At 34.9% G+C, this 19,383-nt stretch overlaps 1 protein-coding gene across 3 annotated transcripts in view; it reads right to left on the reverse strand.

Moving 5' to 3' along the window:
* KIAA1328 (KIAA1328 ortholog) overlaps positions 1 to 19,383 on the reverse strand; it is a 311,457-nt gene that overhangs the window by 96,013 nt on the left and 196,061 nt on the right. Inside the window, exon 8 of one of the 3 annotated variants that reach the window (XM_032859572.1) lies at positions 15,567 to 15,674. The exons of the other annotated variants lie outside the window; for them this stretch is intronic. Within the exon in view, the coding sequence (XP_032715463.1) occupies positions 15,567 to 15,674 (108 nt within the window). The remainder of the gene's footprint in view (positions 1 to 15,566; positions 15,675 to 19,383) is intronic. 3 annotated transcript variants of the gene reach the window in all.

A 19,383-nucleotide genomic window follows, 5' to 3' on the forward strand; every position in this document is an offset into this window, starting at 1 on the left:
AACAAATCATGGGCTAATCAAGATCACAACCATATCCTTAGACACTTTATGATCAAAATGTATGCTCAGAAACACAGTCATTGTTTCTTTTCATCTTATCTTCAAAGAAAACTCCAGTTACTCTACCTACCCAGGAAGTCCCTACATACATACTTCTACAAATAAAAGAATGCACTTGTTTTTTAAAACTTTGTGTTTGTATGTATTATCCTTTGTGTATTCCATTGTCTTGAACCCAAAAATCAATTTTTTAACTATATCCAGGATTTAGAAAAGCCATTTGAAGCTATTGCTAATTAAAATTGTTTATGGCAATGAAAAATTGTATATCCTCTCAGAGAGAACTCTTGGGACTTCTGAAAACAAGAATTAAAAAACTGACTTAATAATCACGTCTTTACCTTGTTGCCTCCATCCTTTTAAAGGCATATAAATATCTTATATGCCAGTGTAACGTTTTGGTAAAATGTCTTTGCCTTCCATGCATTCTGCCTGACTCCTTCTTGCCACTGCAAAATACCTTATGTGCAAATACTTCAGTTATATAAATGAAACACAGCAATGTTTACTGATCCCTTTCAAATTAAAATCTTACATACCTGTAGGAAGAAAAAAGGAATCAAGACTTGGACATATCAACTAGATCCAGAAACAGTCCTTTGGGTACTACCCACCATTTGATAGGATACCGAAATCTGCAGCTGTAGGCTTTAGCCTAATCTCTATTAATTGGGGCTTGCAAAAAAGATGGTAACAAAGAAATCACACTTTTTTAACCAGCTGAACCTCTGAGACTATTGTTTTTCTGTATCTCCGGGGAAACAATGTTCACTATGCAAGATGCCACCCTTGTTCCAAATCGGACAAGAATCCATATGTTTCAGATTGGAAACAGGATAGGCAGTTACTATCTGAACAGAAATCAAACTGTTCTTATTCCAAATTAAAACTGGGAATGAGGTTATCAAAGTAAAGCCGACTCAAGTGGCTATGAAACTTCCAAATCCCCAATCCCACTAATGTTGTCTGGGAAGAAAATTACTTCTACGAAGATTTGTATATGTTTGTTAAAACATAAAAACCACCACAATTCTATCCATTTGTGTGCAGCATATTAAATGTAAATGATTACACAATTTATTATCCAGCTCCTTGTATTTAACCAGTGGTAGCAGCAATATTCTTCAGGAAATTACTCTAATTTCTGTACATGACGCTCTCTACCCCCTGCCCTATATACATATAAATCAGACCCTAGGAAAATGATATGCAGCCAAATAATCTAATATCCTGCAAATCCATGAATTGCCATCTTAGAAAATATTTATCTCACAAACCCACTGTATACCAAGAGGACAGATATAATTAAAAAAATTATCCAGTGTCAAGAACATGTAGATTTTACAAATGAAGAAGGTAATTTTAAGGATATGCTATACCATGTACAAGGCGACAGGGGGTTTGTCCTTTCCTATTTGAGTGCCATTAATATGCAAAGTAACAAAGCATGTGTAGACAATAGAACAAAAGAACCTCGAGTAGCCTTATGTTTTAGTCTATTAGTCATCATTTAAAAACTGTGCTTGTGGGGCACCTAGGTGGCTCAGTTGAGTGTCCAATTCTTGATTTATCAAGTTATCATTCACCAGGACACAAGTCTCATAAATATAATTTGAGTATTTGCTACCTCTTGTCTTAGCATTGTATCTATTTTTGAATACAGAGTAGGTGGTCATCTTAAAGAATTAAGTTTTAAAAAGCAATTACCAACTAGAGGAAGGGGTATGTGGGCAGAAAAATCTTGAGGAAGAAGGCTGATGTGGTCTAAGAGTAAAATTTTGTAACATTTCTTTTGTTCTTATCTGTTTTGAATACTGAGCAATATTAAAAATAGTGGAAAAAATTTTAAGTTATAGTGAGATAAATTTATATACCATACATACCATATACCATAAATTTTAAGTTATAATGAGATAAATTTATATACCATTTATATACCAATGAGATATTTATATACCATAACCATACCATTATATACCATATACACCATATACCAATTTACAGTAATTCTTAGTAAGTTTAGAGTTGTGCAACCATCACCAAAATATAATTTTAGAGTAATTCTAACACCCCCAAAAGAAACCTCATGCTCATTTGCAGTTGTTCCTATTTTCCACTCCCTGTACTAGGTGATCACTAACTGACATCCTTTATCTACAGATTTACCATTTCTGGACATTTCATATAGACAGAAGACATAATTCACAATCTTTTGTGAGACCTTCTTTCAGTTAACTTGTTTTCAACGTTATCCACATTGTAGCATGTATTAGTACTTTGTTCCTTTTTATTGTCAAATATTCCCCTGTATAGATACACAACATTTTGTATATCCATTCATCAGTTGCTAGACATTTGCGTTATATCCACTTTTTGGCTGTTACGGATAATACTACTGTGAGAATTCATAGAGAAGTCTTTGTGTAGATGAATGTTATCTGGGAGTGGAATTGCTGGATCATGTGGTAATTCTATGTTTAAGTGATGATTTTTATATTTATCAGAAAGGCAAGTGATTTAAAGAGTGGAATATGGGTCTAGAAGAAAGTACTAGGTTGTTTTCTTTTTATTATGGCTCAAAATTACTTGAGAGATTTGAGAGATGATAGGAAGATCATTATACAATCCCTGAAAATTTCTCTATTATTGAAGCTATATGACATTCAATTAATAGCAAACATTTTTTTCTCTTTTTAGTTATGCTTTATAGTGGGATGCCTTTGAGTTCAATTTTACCAATGACATCCCACCCATGTTAATCGGTCAGGTTGCTAAAGAACTCTGAAATACTGGAGAAATGTAATCTTTTTACATGAAGAATTCTTTTTTAAAAGACTTTATTTTTCAGAGAGAGAGAGAGCACAGCAGAGGAAGAGGGAGAAACAGACTCCCCACTTAGCAAGGAGCCAAATGTGGGGCTCCATCCCAGGACCCTAGGATCATGACCTGAGCTGAAGGCAGACACTGCTATAAACATTGGGGTGCAGATGCCCCTTCAGATCACTACATTGATATCTTTGCGGTAAATACCTACTAGTGCAATTGCTGGGTTGTAGGGTAGCTCTATTTTTAACTTCTTGAGGAACCTCCATACTGTTTTCCAGAGTGGCTGTTTCAGCTTGCATTTCCACCAGCACTTTCTCCACATCCTCACCAACATCTGTTTTTTCCTGACATGTTAATTTTAGCCATTCTGACTGGTGTGAGCTGGCATCTCATTGTGGTTTTGATTTGTATTTCCCTGATGCCAAGTGATGTTGAGTATTTTTTCATGTGTCCATTGGCCATTTGTATGTCTTCCTTGGAGAATGTCTGTATCTTCTGCCCATTCCTTGATTGGATTATTTGTTGTTTTGGTGTGGAGTTTGTTAAGTTCTTTATAGATTTTGGATACTAGCCCTTTATCTGATAGGTTATTTGCAAATATCTTCTCCCATTCTGTAGGTCATCTTTTGGTTTTGTCAACTGTTTCTTTTGCTGTGCAAAAGCTTTTTATCTTGATAAAGTCCTAATAGCTCATTTTTGCCTTTGTTTCCCTTGTCTTCCGAGATGTGTCTAGTTGGAAGTTGCTATGTCTGAGATCAAAGAGGTAGCTGCCTGTGTTCTCTTCCAGGATTTTGATGGATTCCTGTCTCACATTTAGGTTTTTCATCTGTTTCCATCGCTTTTAATTTTTATTTTCCCATGATTAGTTGTCAGAAGACTTTATATATGTGTTGGCTCTTTGGGTTTATTCTTCTGAGAGTTGCCTCTTAGGGTAGTTTGCCTTATTAACTCAAGGGAATTTTTATAATATGGATGTAACACTTCTTAATCATCCCTTTAATGACTTCTTATTATACCTTCCCCTGAAATTATTCCAGGTATCTCTTTCCTCCTCCCAGATACTGTCCTTAACTGCCACCTTTCTTAGTAGGTGATCTCACTTCATTCTCTACTGAGAAGATTGAGATTTAAAAAAATCCATTGCACCAATATTTTATGAACACATACTATATGCTGAATATTTAATCTTTATAACCTATAGAAGATATGTTATGATGTATCATATATAACAAGACAGTTGTGATCCTTGCCCTCATGAATCTTAAAGTTGGGTGGTGTTATATGGGATTCAGAATACTGAAACAGGGAACAATGAGAGACACATGCTATATGTAGGTGATCAGGAAAGTACCCTCTTAGGAGATCATATTTAAGCTCTCATCTAAAAAAAGTTAACACAAGGAAGAACAGGGTTAAGAGTGCCAAAGACAGCTATAGGTATGCTGCAGCATATACTAGAAACTGAAAGAAGACCAAGGCTAATGAAGTTGGAACATAGGATTCAAGGTAGAAAAAACTTATATAAAGGACCCTAAAGGCCATGGTAAGAAGTTCAAATTTTAAGTACGGGTCAGTAAACATCTAAGAAGGAGAGTTGTATAAAATGAGGTAAGCAGAAGCTGATCGTGTAGAATATTCTAAGACAGGCAAAGATTTTAGATTTCATTCTACATGATTGAGGAATCTGAAAATTTTAGGCTGGGGTAGACTGTTATTTTTAAATGATCTTTCCATCTGCTGTGGAAAATGAATTGTGTGGGGTAAGAACAGAACTCTATATAGAATATAGAAGCTCAGGTTTGAACTATGGTTGGGAGGAATACATACATTTTGGAGGTAGAATAGAAATAAAACAGTATCTTGGGGCGCCTGGGTGGCTCAGTGGGTTAAAGCCTCTGTCTTCACTTCAGGTCATGATCTCAGCGTCCTGGAATGGAGCCCCGCATTGGGCTCTCTGCTCAGCGGGGAGCCTACTTCCCTTCCTCTCTCTCTGTCTACCTCTCTGCCTACTTGTGATCTCTCTCTGTCAAATAAATAAATAAAATCTTTAAAAAAAAAGAAATAAAACAGTATCTTATGGATTGCTTGTGAGGGGAGAGAGAAGAAAGGAGAGAAGTGAAGGACATTTTTTGACTTGAGTGGCTAGTATTTATTGAAATGAAGTTTTGGATGGGGTGAATATGGAGTAGGGGGTAGAAAAGGGAAATAAGATTTCTGTTTTAGCTTTGTTATCTGTAAGATATCTACCAGACTGTTTAGTGGAAGTCTTGTACAGACAAGATCCCTGGGTTTAATGATTAGGGGGAAAGGTCAGGCCTGTAGAAACAAATTTGGGAGCCACCAACATATAGATGATATTTGAAGCCAAGGGCCTAGATAAAGTCACACTGGTAAAATGTGTAGAAAAAAGGGAAGAAGAGGTGGGTGTAGGTACAAGTGGAGAAAGAGAAGCCTGTAACAAATAACTGAAAGGTTGACCAGTGATAGAAATTAATCATCCTACCCTTTTTAGGACTGGGCTCCATCAATTACTCATCTTGCAATCTTTTCTTTCACCAGTTACTTCTCAGGATTATCAACATTTCAAGTCATTCTTCTCTCCAAAATCATACTCTTTCAACCAAATTTCTGCTTTTCCTCTTTTGCTTCTATGACATGGCCCTAGCCTATTTCTTTGACAGCTTTTCAGATTGTCACTCCTATTTTTTCAGACTCTTACATCTAGGCATTTTCAAAGGTTCTGTTTACATTTCTCTGAACCTTTTCTCAGAAATTAATACTCATTCCTACAGGGGCAACACCAATCTAGATGACTCCCAAATCTAAACCTCTAACTTAAATTTCTCTTAGGAGATTTAAATTCAAATTTCTACTTATATACTAGGTACCTTGGGTTGGAAATCCAATCTGTTTAATAATTAGATAATCAGGCTAGAGATGGAAGAAACTGTGAAAATCTAGTTGAAGTTTCTGTTTATAGGCAAGGAGACTGAATAGCATAGCATTATCTTTAAAGTCACTAGCTAATTTCTGGAAGGACTAAAACCTGGTATTCTTGACCCTCACTCCAATGGTCTTTAAAATAAAATTAATCATCACTATCACAAAATCAATTCCTTTTCCTGACTTTTTTATTCTTCTAGTCACATGGGTTCAAAACCTTTGTTCTGATATTTAAACCCATCCATAATCTAACCCAAGTTATGATTTTAATCTTAATTTCATTTTCCCTTGCACTTCTGGTAAAACTAAAGCATACTTCCTGCTATGCCCTTCACATACCGTGTGATTATCTTCCTTTACTCAGACTCTCTGCATGTCTTCACCCACATGAAACACACATACACATCCAAAGATGCCCCTAACCCATCGAAATTTTATCCTATCTTTTAGGGCTTGTTTCAAATAGTACATCTTCAAAAACCTTTTCTTAATTTGTGTTTCCTTTATAGCCCTTATACTATCTAATAGGTGACAAATATTGGGATATTTGCCTTACTCTACTATTAGAGTACTTGATGGTAGGGGATTCTATATATTTCCTGTAGTACTTAGCAAGCTAGTTTTTCTTGATGGTAGGAGATTCTGTATATTTCCTGTAGTACTTAGCAAGCCAGTTTTTAAAATAATATTAATAGATGTCTAATAGAAATTTTGTTGCTCAGTATTATATAAAAATACAAAATGGTCAGATTTTTAGAAATCTGCAGAATTACAGAATTAATGTTAATTTGTAAGGGTCATCTTTGCAGAGCCAACAAAAAACACCAAAGTAACTAAAAAAACCCCAGAAAACCTATAAGCAATCAGAGTTCTTGTGACTCTTTAGGACATTATCATCTTTCATGTGATAATTATCTTCCAGTGGTTTGGCTCAGCTGTGCCCTACTATTTGCTCTTATTTGTCATTAAGGCCTCACATATTATTTATTTTCATTCTATAGCATTTATGCAGGAAGGCAGCAATGTAAGCTCCCTTGCCTGTGATTCTTCCCACAGATAATAGAAAATAAATTGCAATTAGATTTTGGTAATTGTATATAATTAACTCAAAATGAGCTGTTAATTATAAAAAATATGTTTTTCACTTCCTCATTATCTCATTTATTTTAGTTCCAAATTCTTAATGCCTCACTTGAGTAAGTTTAATATTTTAAATACACATTTTTAATACTAAGGCAATTTAAATTTCCAAATAAACAAAATTTAACTTAAAATTAAATTTTATCTAGGGAATTCCACTGGCAAAATCAAAGAGCCTGCAAGGTAGAAAGAAGGTCATTTCCCACAACAATTTTATATTATATTTTCTAAAATCAACAGACATTTTTTATTTAAATCATTCTGCAAAGGCTTCTCAAGCTGTATGTATTCTCCCTTGACCCATCTCTACCTCTTTCTGGGTTAGTGAAGACAATATCATTTTCATAGCCAAATGAATCAAGGAGACAGATGAATTCATTGCCTTTACTTCTGTGAATCTCACATTAGATTAAATAATTTAAGTGCTGTTGAGTAAGAATTCTTGGATTTCCAAAGACTGTCAGACTTTGGAAGCAGTTGCCAGAGTTTATTCAAACTCTTACAATGTAGATTAATATTTTAAAAGGTCTATGATGTGATAAAAGGCACATTAGGAAATATTTTTTTGGAAGCAGTGTATAGTCTTACCTCGTTTTTATCATAATTGGAATGTAGGACATGCATGCCCAGGTGCACTTAAACTTTTAAAACATGTCCATCTCTTAGACTGAAGTGCTAGTTTGTAAAGCACTCACTCCACTTACCCAAACAGCAGTGATGAAAACTTCCATGAATTGCAAGCAGGAGTATGCATTGCTACAATATTTTGGAAAAGAAAATTGGCATGAACTATTATAATTTATAACTCTAACTTATATCAAAATATCTTTATGTAAAAATAGCCTCTGACTTATTCATGTTGGGGAATTTATTCTAAAAAAATATATAAGTACCTGAACATAAGGCTATAAGTACAGTCATGCTTGTTTTAGTCGTGCGCACAGTGGTAAAGAACTTACAACAACCTGAATCCCAAAAATAGAAGTGCTGGATAAGTTACAGTATATAAAGAAACCACAGACTAATATACTTTTATAAAAAACAAGTTAGTATTTGTATTAGTTTTCTATTGCTGCTATAATGAATTATCACAAATTTAGTGGCTTCGGCAACACAAATGTATTATTCTACAGTTCTGTAGGTCAGAAGTCTGACACAGGTCTCACTGCGAGGTGTAGGCTATGTTCCTTTCTGGAGGTCTAAGAGAGGATGTTTCCTTGCTCATTTGGGTTGTTGGCAGAATTCAGTTCCTGGCTGTTAGAGGATTGAGGTCCCCATTTCCTTCATGGCTGTCAGCTGAGGACTGTCCCAAGCTTCTAGAAGCTACTTGCATTCCTTGGCTTGTGACCTCCTCCCTCCATTTTCAAAGCCAGCAATGACAGGTTAAGTCACTCTTGTGCTTGGAATCTCTCCTTCTCCTTTCCTTTCATCTCTTGGACCCAGCACAGACCCACTTTTGGGGGCTTGTAATTAGACTGGGTCCACCCAGATAATCCAGGATAATCCAAACATCCAAAGTATATCATAGTATATCTATAGTTATCGAAGTATAACTAAAAGTAAATTGGAATATTACACACTGGACCACATGAACGTAACATATATATTCAGAACATTCTATCCTGGGGTGCCTGGGTGGCTCAGTCGGTTATGTGTCTGCCTTTGGCTCAGATCATGATCTCAGTGTCCTAGGTTTAAGCCCAGCATTTGGCTCCCTGTTCAGTGGGGAGCATGCTTCTTCCTCTCCCTCTACCACCTCCCCTGCTTGTGTTCCCCGTCTTTCTCAAATAAATAAATAAAGTCTTAAAAAAAAAAAAGAACATTCTATCCCCAAACAGTAGAATATACATTCTTTTCAAGTATGCATGGAACATTCGCCTGAATAGATTGCATTACGCCAAAAAAATACTGAAATCAGGGGCACCTGGGTGGCTCAGTCAGTTAAATGTCTGCCTTCAGCTTGGGTCATGATCCCAAGGTTCTGGGATCGAGTCCCACACCTAGGGCTCTCTGCTCAGTGGGGCGCCTGCTTCTCCCTTTACCTCTGCCTGCTGCTCTACTTGAGTTCTCTTTCTCTCTCTCTGGCAAATAAATAAATAAATAAAATCTTAAAAAAAAAAAAAAAAAAAAACCAAAACCCTGAAATCATATTATGCATCTTTTCTGGACACAACAATATGAAACCAGAAATTAGTCATAAGAAAAAATCAGGAAAGAACACAAATATATGGAGGAAAAATAACATGCTACTAAACAATGAATGGGTCAACCAGTAAATCAAAGAGGAAATAAAAATATATAGAGAGACAAATGAAAATGAAAACACAGCAGTCCAAAATCTTTGGGATACAGCTAAAGTTGTTCTAAGAGGGAAGATTATAATACCGGCCAATCTCAAGAAACAAGAAAAATCTCACATAAACAACTTAACTTTACACCTAGAGGAGCTAGAAAAATATGACCAAACAAAACCCAAAGCCAGTAGAAGGAAGGAAATGGTAAAGATTAGAACAGAAATAAACGCAACAGAGACTAAAGAAACAATAGAACAGATGAATGAAACCAGGAGATGGTTCTTTGAACAGTTAAACAAAATTGATAAACCTTTAGCCAGACTCATTAAGAAAAAAAGACTCACATAAGTAAAATCAGAAATGAAGGAGATATAACAACCAGCACTACAGAAATAAAAAGAATTATAAAAGTTATATGCCAACAAACTGGACAATCTAGAAGAAATAGATAAATTCCTAGAAACATGTAAACATCCAAAACTGAATCAGGAATAGAAAAGTTGAGCAGACCCATTACTAGCCAATGAAATTCAATCAGTAATAAAAAAAACTCCCAAGAGAGATGGAGAGGAGAAGTGAGTTGGGGGAAATTGGAGGGAGAGACGAACCATGAAAGACTGTGGACTCTGAGAAACACACTGAGGGTTTTGGAGGGGAGGCGGGTGGGGGGTTGGGTGAGCCTGGTGGTGGGTATTATGGAGGGCACGTATTGCTGGAGCACTGGGTGTGGTGCATAAGCAGTGAATTCTGGAATACTGAAAAGATATTTAAAAAGAAAATTAAAGAAAAAAAAGAAACTGAAGTCCAGGAGAGATGGCTTCACAGATTAATTCTACCAAACACTTAAAGAAGAGTTAATACCTATTCTTCTCAAACTATTCCAAAAAATAGAAGGAGAGCTTCCAAATTCATTCTATGAGGCCACGATTACCAGATACCAAAACTAGGTAAAGATACTATAAGAAACCAAAAAGACCAAAACAACCCACCCTTCCCAAAAACAAACACCAAAACCAAGAAAAGATCCAAAACCAAAAAAGCTATAGGTTAATATCTCTGATAAACATAGATACAAAAATCCTCAACAAAATATTAGCAAACCAAATCCAACATTACATTAAAATAATCATTCACCTCTATAAAGTAAGATTTATTCTAGGGATGCAAGAGTGATTCAATATTCACAAATTAATCAGTGTGAAACATCACATTAATAAGAGAAAGAATAAAGACCATGTAATCATCGTATTAAAGGGGTTACTATCCAAAATATATAAAGAACTTATGGAATTTGATACCCCCCAAACTGAATAATCCAATTAAAAACTGGAGAGAGAACCCGAATAGGCATTTTTCCAAAGAAGACATACATATGGCCAACAGACACCTGAAAAGATCCTCAACACTAAACATCAGGGAAATGGAAATCAAAATCACAATGAGATATCAAAATCACAATGAGATATCAACATACATCTGTCAGAATGGCTAAAATAAAAAAATATATATATAAGAAATAATATGTATAGGCTAAAAAGCAGAGAATAAGGCCCTCATCCACCATTGGTGGGAATGCAAATTGGTACAGCCACTGTAGAAAACAGTCTGGAATTTCTTTCTTTCTTTTTTTTTTTTTTTAAGGATTTTATTTATTTATTTGATAGAGATCACAAGTAGGCAGAGAGGCAGGCAGAGAGAGAGAGAGAGAGGGAAGCAGACTCCCTGCTGAGCAGAGATCCCAATGTGGGGCTCGATCCCAGGACCCTGAGATCAGGACCTGAGCTGAAGGCAGAGGCTTAACCCACTGAGCCACCCAGGTGCCCCTGGAATTTCTTCAAAATATTAAAAATAGAATTCCCATATGATCCAGTAATTTCAGTATTGGGCATCTACCTCAAGAAAACAAAAACACCATTCAAAAAGACACATACACTCCTGTGTTTATTGCAGCATTACTTACAATAGCCAAGATATGGAAGCAACCCAAGTGTCCATCTATAAATGAATGGAAAAAGATGTGGTATATATGTACAATGGAGTATTACTTAGCCATAAAAAATAATTAAAACTTGCCATTTACAACAACATGGATGGATCTAGAAAGTGTTATGATAAGTGAACTAAGTCCATCAAAGAAGAGAAATACCACATGATTTCACTCATATGTGGAATTTAAGAAACAGAACAAATGAAAAGGAAAAATAAAGAGAGAAACCCCAAACCAGACTCTTAACTATACAACAGAAGGATGGGGGAATGGGTAAAAATAGGTAAAGGGAACTAAGAGTACAGTTATCTTGACAAGCACTGAGTAATGTATAGAATTGTTGAATCATTATAACGTACACCTGAAACTAACGCTGTATGTTAACTATATTGGAATTAAAAAAAAAAAAAGATGTGATGTGTGTGGGCACACGTGCGCACACACACACATGCGCACGCACACACACACACACACCCTGGAGTATCAGTCAGTCAGAATGGTATCTTTTTTCTTTTTTTTTAAGTTTATTTGACAGACAGAAATCACAAGTAGGCAGAGAGGTAGGCAGAGAGAGAAAGGGAAGTGGACTCTCTGCTCAGTAGACAGGCTGATGTTGGGATCCAGCCCAGGACCCTGGCATCACCCCCCAGAGCTGAAGGCAGAAGCTTTAATCCACTGAGCCACCCACTCGCCCCAGTCAGAATGATATCTTGCCATTCATGACAACACAGATGAACTAGAGGGTATTCTATATTGCTAAGTGAAATAAGTCAGACAGAGAAAGACAAATACCATATGATTTCACTCAGATGTGAAATTTAAGGAGTAAACCAACCAAACAAAGAAAAAAGAGACAAACAAAAATCAGACTCTTAAATATACAGAACAAACTGATGGTTACCACAGGGGAGGTGGGTAGGGGGATGGATGAAGTAGATCGAAGTGATCAAGAGAACGCTTACGCTGATGAGCACTGAGTGATGTACAAAATTGTTGAATCATTATTTGTATACCTGAAACAAATATGACACTGTATGCTAATTACAGTTGAATTTTAAAAAGTGGGATTTGAAACAAAATATGTAATATAATACATATCATATACCATAAAGAAATAAGATCTAGAAGTTACATATTTTCTTTAGATGATGAGATTATAGGTATATGTTAATTTCTTCTTCCAGCTTATCAGCATTTTATATATATATTTTTTGTACCATAAGGAAGCAAGTAAATATATAAGCAGGATTACAGAGGGCTCCAGGAGGAATATCTTAAAAAAACAAAAAAGAAAGAAGGGAATAAAGCAGCAAAAGAATGTAATGGAGACATGATAGAATAACTAATGTGCTTAAATATATTCAGAGAATTAAACTTTCTGGGTGAGTTTGGGAATTATAAGATGTGAGAATGTAAATTGTGCAAGGTCAGAAATTTTTCTTTTGTGCATTGCTACATCCCCCGAAGTTTAGAATGTGTCTAACACCTGGCGGGAAACTTTATAATATTTGAATGAATTAACAAATCAACGAGTACACAGAAAATTAAGTAAGGTATTTCTAAGTTCTAAAGAAAATAATTATATGGAAATTAAGTTTAGTAATCATATAGTACATGGACCAGCTGTGTATAAAATAGATACAATTTTATTGTAACCATCTTATGATATAGCTATATTGCAAGGACAGAATGAAGGGAAAAGGGAAATATTATTTTCACACCCATGTGTGTGGGTATGTATATTAGGGGGGAAGTGGAAAAGGAAGGAGGGGAGAAGGAAGAAATGTGAGGAAAAGCGAGGAGAGAGGGAGATAGCCAACAGATGGTTATCTGTGAGAGCTAAGTCACAGTCACATCTTTCATAGAAGAAAGCTAATACTCAATGCCTACAGAAGTCTGTTGTTCAGAAATATGGACATAATGCTAGAAGAAACAGATAAAGGAAGAAACATCTAAAACAGTCAAAACTTCTTCTCTCTGAAGAGTGAAAATTGGGAGTACTGCTTCTCCAGTGTAGAGGAGGCTGCTATTTTGAATAAGTCTTGTTGAACTAGTGGTTTTTAAACTATCCATGTGCTTGATATCAATAGTAAAAATTAAATAAAAAATAAATTACAGCAAGTCATAAGAAGATAAATACTATATGATTCCACTTATATGAGGTAATGGAGTAATCAAACTTATAGAAACGGACAGTAGAAAGGTGGTTGCCAGGTGCTGGTAGGGAGAGGAAATGTGGAGCAGTTTGATGGGTATGGGGATTCAATTTTGCAAGATAAATAAGTTCTGGAGATGGGTTGCATAAAAATGTGAATATACTTAGTACTACTGAACTGTACACTAAAAAAATGGCTGAGATGGTACATTTTATATTATGTGTATTTTACCAAAATTAAAAGATGGCAGAACTGTCTGAAATGAGAATTCTTAGTTTTTTTTACACTGGATGAGTAGTTTCTATAGGACCATAGTTAACAATTAAAACCCTGGGAAGAAAAATCAAAAACAAAACAAAAACCAAACCTGAAGCACTGAAGAGTCATTGAAAACAAGCAGAAACTAGAAGAGGATCAGCACTCGAAAAAAGACTGGCACTGGGAGAGTTCTTAATTTTTTTTTTTCTTTTTTTTTAATGGCTTTCAGCTGAAGGTCAGTCTTAAAGAACCAGAGGACAGAGTCTGAGCTGACCAAAGCACATGAAAAGGGAAAAATCCTGGAGAGGTAAGAGAGAAAGACTGAAAGCCTCAAATTCTGTGTAACAACCCTGCCAGTTGTGGCTGACCCCTAAACCACCTGCAAATAAGGCAGACTCAAACATCTACCCCAATTAAAAGAGCTCAGCAGCGATTTTCGCTGTTGCTCAAGGGAAACAGAGCTTGGAATTTGAATTCAGTTAAGTAAACTACTTGCTACCATATAAAAGTTAACATTGTTTAGAGGGATTATAATTGAATTCCAGAGTCATTCACGATACTAGGAAACAATAAAAAAATTTGCTAAATGTACAAAGGAATGTACAAATGACCAATACTCAAGAGAAAAGTTGATCAGTGAGACAAACCCCAAGATGATCCAGGTGTTGGAACTGGAGAAAAGCATTTTAAAGGAAAAATATATTTGTAATGAATAAAAAAGGAAAGTTCATCAGAGAAATAGAAATTTTAAACAAAGATCCAAATGGAAAGCCTAAAACTAAAAAATCCATTATCTAAATAAAAATAAATCATTCTACAGGCTTAAAAGCAGACTGGAGGGGCGCCTGGGTGGCTCAGTGGGTTAAGCCTCTGCCTTTGGCTCAGGTCATGATCCCAGCGTCCTGGGATCGAGCCCCGCATCGGGCTTTCTGCTAAGCAGGGAGCCTGCTTCCCCCTCTCTCTCTGCCTGCCTCTCTGTCTACTTGTGATCTCTCTCTCTCTCTCTGTCAAATAAATAAATAAAATCTTTAAAAAAAAAAAGCAGACTGGAAATAACAGAAGAGTTGATGAATTTGAGACATATCAATAAAAATTATCCACTATGAAGAATAAAGAAAAAAAATTAGAAGAGTCAGGGACTTCCTTAAAGGCCTAATATACCTGTAAATGAAATACAAAAAGGAAACAAGAAAGAGAAGAGGCAAAAAAAATTGTTTGAAAAAATAATGGCCAAAAATTCTTCAAATTTCATGAAAAGAGAATTCTCAAACACAGCTCTGGTGGTGAAAACTGATTTAACTTTTATGGAAAGCAAATGGATAATGTGAATCAAGGATTTTAAAAGGATTCATATATACTTTGAGTTAGTAGTTTCAGTTATAGAATCTATATCAAAGACACAGGTAGAGATAAAGTAAAAAACTTATTCATAGAAATATTCTTCAAGGCACATTTATAATAGTAAAAGCCTGGATTATACAATACTAGGGCAACATAGAAAAATATGTCAGATAATAAATATTTGTTGAATAAATTAGTATCAACTTTTCATAAATTATGGTATCAGAAAATACTGATTCAGTGAAAAAAAAGCATAATTAAAATTCTTCATAAGCATAGCTCCCATTACTCAGTATAGGATATATTATTATAAAAGAAAGAAAGAAAAGGGGAGAAGATTCAAAGGATTATCTCTGAATGGTAGGATCATGAATGATTTTTATTTTCTTCTTTACACTCTCCTATATTTTTAAAAATTTTATAGTGAGAATGTATTTATTCTTATTATCAGAAACCTGGACCTGTAGAAAGCTATAAATAGATACCAAACATATCCTTAATATCTGTGCCTTAATATCTGTGTCCTACATGTTCTTGCTTTCACCCATCAGTCAGGTTTACCTTGGTCCAGAGTCATCCCCATTCATATCCAGTTTGAACTCTCGGGGTTTGGTAAACTCTTTAGCAGCAAGGAGTTCTCTTGACTTAAATACAGCTTGAGTTCTTAACCTGAAAAAGTAAATTTAGAGAATTTCTAATCCTGTGGAACCTAAGAAACTGAATGGTAACCTGTGGAAGACCATATTCTTTCAGCTAGACCTCCAGAGATTATTTTCAATTAAAACTCAATCTGTCACAATAAATTGGTATTTCCTAAATACACAAATGATATAAATAAAATAAAATAAACACAAATTCATTTTACAGGAACTTAAATTTTCTTTATTTATAGAGGAGCTAGGGAAGACTGAGTTGGTCAGAATAACATTCAGAATGTCAATTTTAGATGCTTTCGGAGTACTTTAAGTTTCCTCTCTAGAAATTTTAAGTTTCTCTCTATTCACTCCTAAGCAAGTGCATTTTGATCACAAGAGTCTTCATGGGAGTTCTGGTAACATCAAATATCATTGACCCTGACCAATATATTCATAGGAGGCAACTACTTCCCATGTTGACAGTTCAAAAAGCTAGGCCTATGTCTCACTGACCAATGTGTTTTCTCAAGATCACAGAAAAATGTCCCTGCCCTGCCAAAACTGGAAGAAATTCTATCCAACAATGCTAACTTAGCCCCATCTTTGATGTACTGAGGAGGGAAGGCAAATAAAGAAATTAGCATGTTCTACCAGAAGTCTGAGTGGCAATTAATTACTGGCACATAATATGTGACCTTTTCTACCCATCTTTCTAAATTTTTTAGAAATATTCACCGGTTCAGTTTTAGAAATGATATCTGTAGAAGTATATTCTTTAACCATGAAATAAAACCACAAAGAGGGAAAACTATTATTAAAACAGTATCATTTCCATCATTGTCAAAGACACTCTTATAATTGCAACTATGCACAGTAATATACAAAGAAAAATGTGCAGTTTAACTACCCTCTGGGAACTTAAAATTTAATAATAATATTTGGTAGTGACATATAGTTAGGCTGTAGGTAAGTTCAGAGAGGAGGGGTAGCTCTACTTATACCAGACAAAACTGACAAATCAAAAATTGTAAAAAGAGACAAAATCACTATATAATAATAAAAGGTTGAGTAATCAAGAGTATATTAGCAATTGTAAATATATATGTACCTCACACTGTGGCACCTAAATTTATTAAGCAAATACTAACATATCTGAAGGGAGAAATAAACAATACAATAATAGATGACTTCAAAACCAAACTTTTAACCATGGATACATCATCCAAACATCAAAGAAACACTATACCTGAATATACTTTATATTAAAAAGACCTACTAGACGGATACAGAACATTCCATCCAACAGCAGCAGAATATGTATTCTTTTCAGGTATAAATACAACATTTTCCAGGATCGATCACGTTAGGTCACAAAACAACTCTTAACAAATTTAAAAAGACTGAAATAATACCTTTTCCAAACATGATGGGATAAAACTAGAAGTCCGTAAGTAACAGGAGGAAAGTTGGAAAATTCACACATAAGTGGAAATTAAACAATACACTCCTGAACAATCGATGAGTGAAAGAAGAAATCAGTAGGGAAACCAAAAAACATCTTGAAACAAATGGAAATAGAAACACAATGTACTAAAACTTATGGAATACAGCAAAAACAGTTCTAAGAAGGAAGTTTATAGTGTTAATGTCTACATTAAGAAAAAAGAAAGATCACCAATAAATAACCTACATTTACACCTCACGGAACCATAAGAAGAAAACCAAACTAAGGCCAAAGTTAGTTGAAGGAAGATAATAATAATGACCAGAGCAGAAATAGAGACCAGAAAAATAACAGAAAGGGTTACTGAAACTAAAAGCTGGTTTTCTGAGAGAACAAAATTAACAAACTTTTAGATAAACTAAGAAGAAAAAGAGAGAGGACTCAAATATTTAAATCAGAAATGAAAGAGAAGAAATTATAACTGACAGCACAGAATTACAAAGGATCATGAGTCTACTATAAACAGTTGCACGCCAAAATATTGAATAGCCTAGAATAAATGATAAATTCCTAGGAATATACAACCTACCAAGACTAAATAATAAAACAGAAAATCTTAACAGACCAAAAATGACTAAGGAGATTAAGTGACCAAAAACCTTCCAACAAAGAAAAATCCAGGGCTGAAGAGTTTAATTGGTGAATTCTACTAAGCATTTTAAGAAGAATTAATGCAAATCCTTCTAAAATTCTTCCAGGGGCATCTGGGTAGTGCAGTCAGTTAAGTGTCTGACTCTTGGTTTCTCGGCTCAGGTCATGATCTCAGGGTTGTGAGACAGAGTCCTACGTGGGGCTCTGAATGCACCAGAGTCTGCTTAAGGATTCTCTTTCCCTCCCCCTCTCCCTCAGTCCCCCATACCCACTTTCTCTCTCTCTAAAGTAAAATAAATAAATCTTTAAAAATAAAATAAAATTCTTCCAAAAAATTTAATAGGAAGGAACACTCCCAAACTCATTCTATAAGGCAGCATTAGCCTAATACCAAAGCTAGTTAAGGACACTACAAAGAAAAAAAAAATAGTCAATATCGCTAATGAATATAGATGAAATAAATTCTCAACAAAATACTATCAAATGGATTTTACCACATTAATAGAATAAAGGATTAAAAATCATGGATCATTTCAATAAATGCAGGAAGAGCATTTAGCACAATTTAACATCCTTTCATGATAAAGCTCTCCAGAACTTAGGAAGAACATACCTCAACATAATCAAGGGCCATATATCACAAGCTCACTACTAATATCATATTCAATGGTAAAAGGTTGAAAACTTTTCTGTAAGATGAGGAACAAGACAAGGATATCTATTCTTCCCACTTTTATTCAACATAATATTGGAAGTACCAACCAGAGTAATTAGGCAAGAAAAAGAAATAAAAGACATCCCAATAAGAAAGAAAAGTAAAATCATCTGTTTGCAGGTGACACAATCTTATCTAGAAAAAACAATGAAGATGCCACCAAAGAACTGTTAGAACTAATGAATGAATTCACTAAATTTGCAGGATACAAAATCAACATACAAAAATCAGTTGCATTTCTATACACTTACAAATGAATCAAAAACAACAAAACACTTAGAATAAGAAATTAACCTTAACTGGATTAAAGACTTAAATTTAAGACCTGAAACTGTAAAACTACTGGAAGAAAACAGGGAATAAGCTCCTTGACATTGGTCTTGGCAATGATTTTTTGGATTTGACACCAAAAGCTCAGGCAACAATAGCAAAAATAAGTGGGACCACATCAAGATAAAAGGCTTCTGCACAGCAAATAAATAATAAAAGTGAAAAGGCAACCTATGGAATGAGAGAAAATATTTGGAAATTATATATATGATATGGCATTAATTATATGTATGATTAGGGTAATTAGGGGTTAATACTCAAAATATACAAGGAACTTACACAACTCATCAACAAAAAACCAAACCACTCAATCGAAAAATGGGAAGAGGCACTGAAAAGACATTTTTCCAAAGAAGACAAACAAGTGACTAACAGGTACATGAAAAGATGCTCAACATCACTAACTGTTAGGGAAATACAAATCAAAACTACAATGAGATATTGCCTCACACCTGTTAGGCTGGCTTTGATCAAAAAGAAAAAAAGATAAACGTTGGGCGGGATATGGAGAAAAGGAATCCCTATACACTGTTAGTGGGAATGTAAGTTAGTACAGCCACTATTAAAAAGCAGTGTGAAGATTTCTCAAGAAAACTAGAAATA

This window comes from Lontra canadensis, unplaced genomic scaffold, assembly GCF_010015895.1.
Source record: "Lontra canadensis isolate GAN:19392208 unplaced genomic scaffold, GSC_riverotter_1.0 scaffold17, whole genome shotgun sequence".
Taxonomy (NCBI): domain Eukaryota; kingdom Metazoa; phylum Chordata; class Mammalia; order Carnivora; family Mustelidae; genus Lontra; species Lontra canadensis.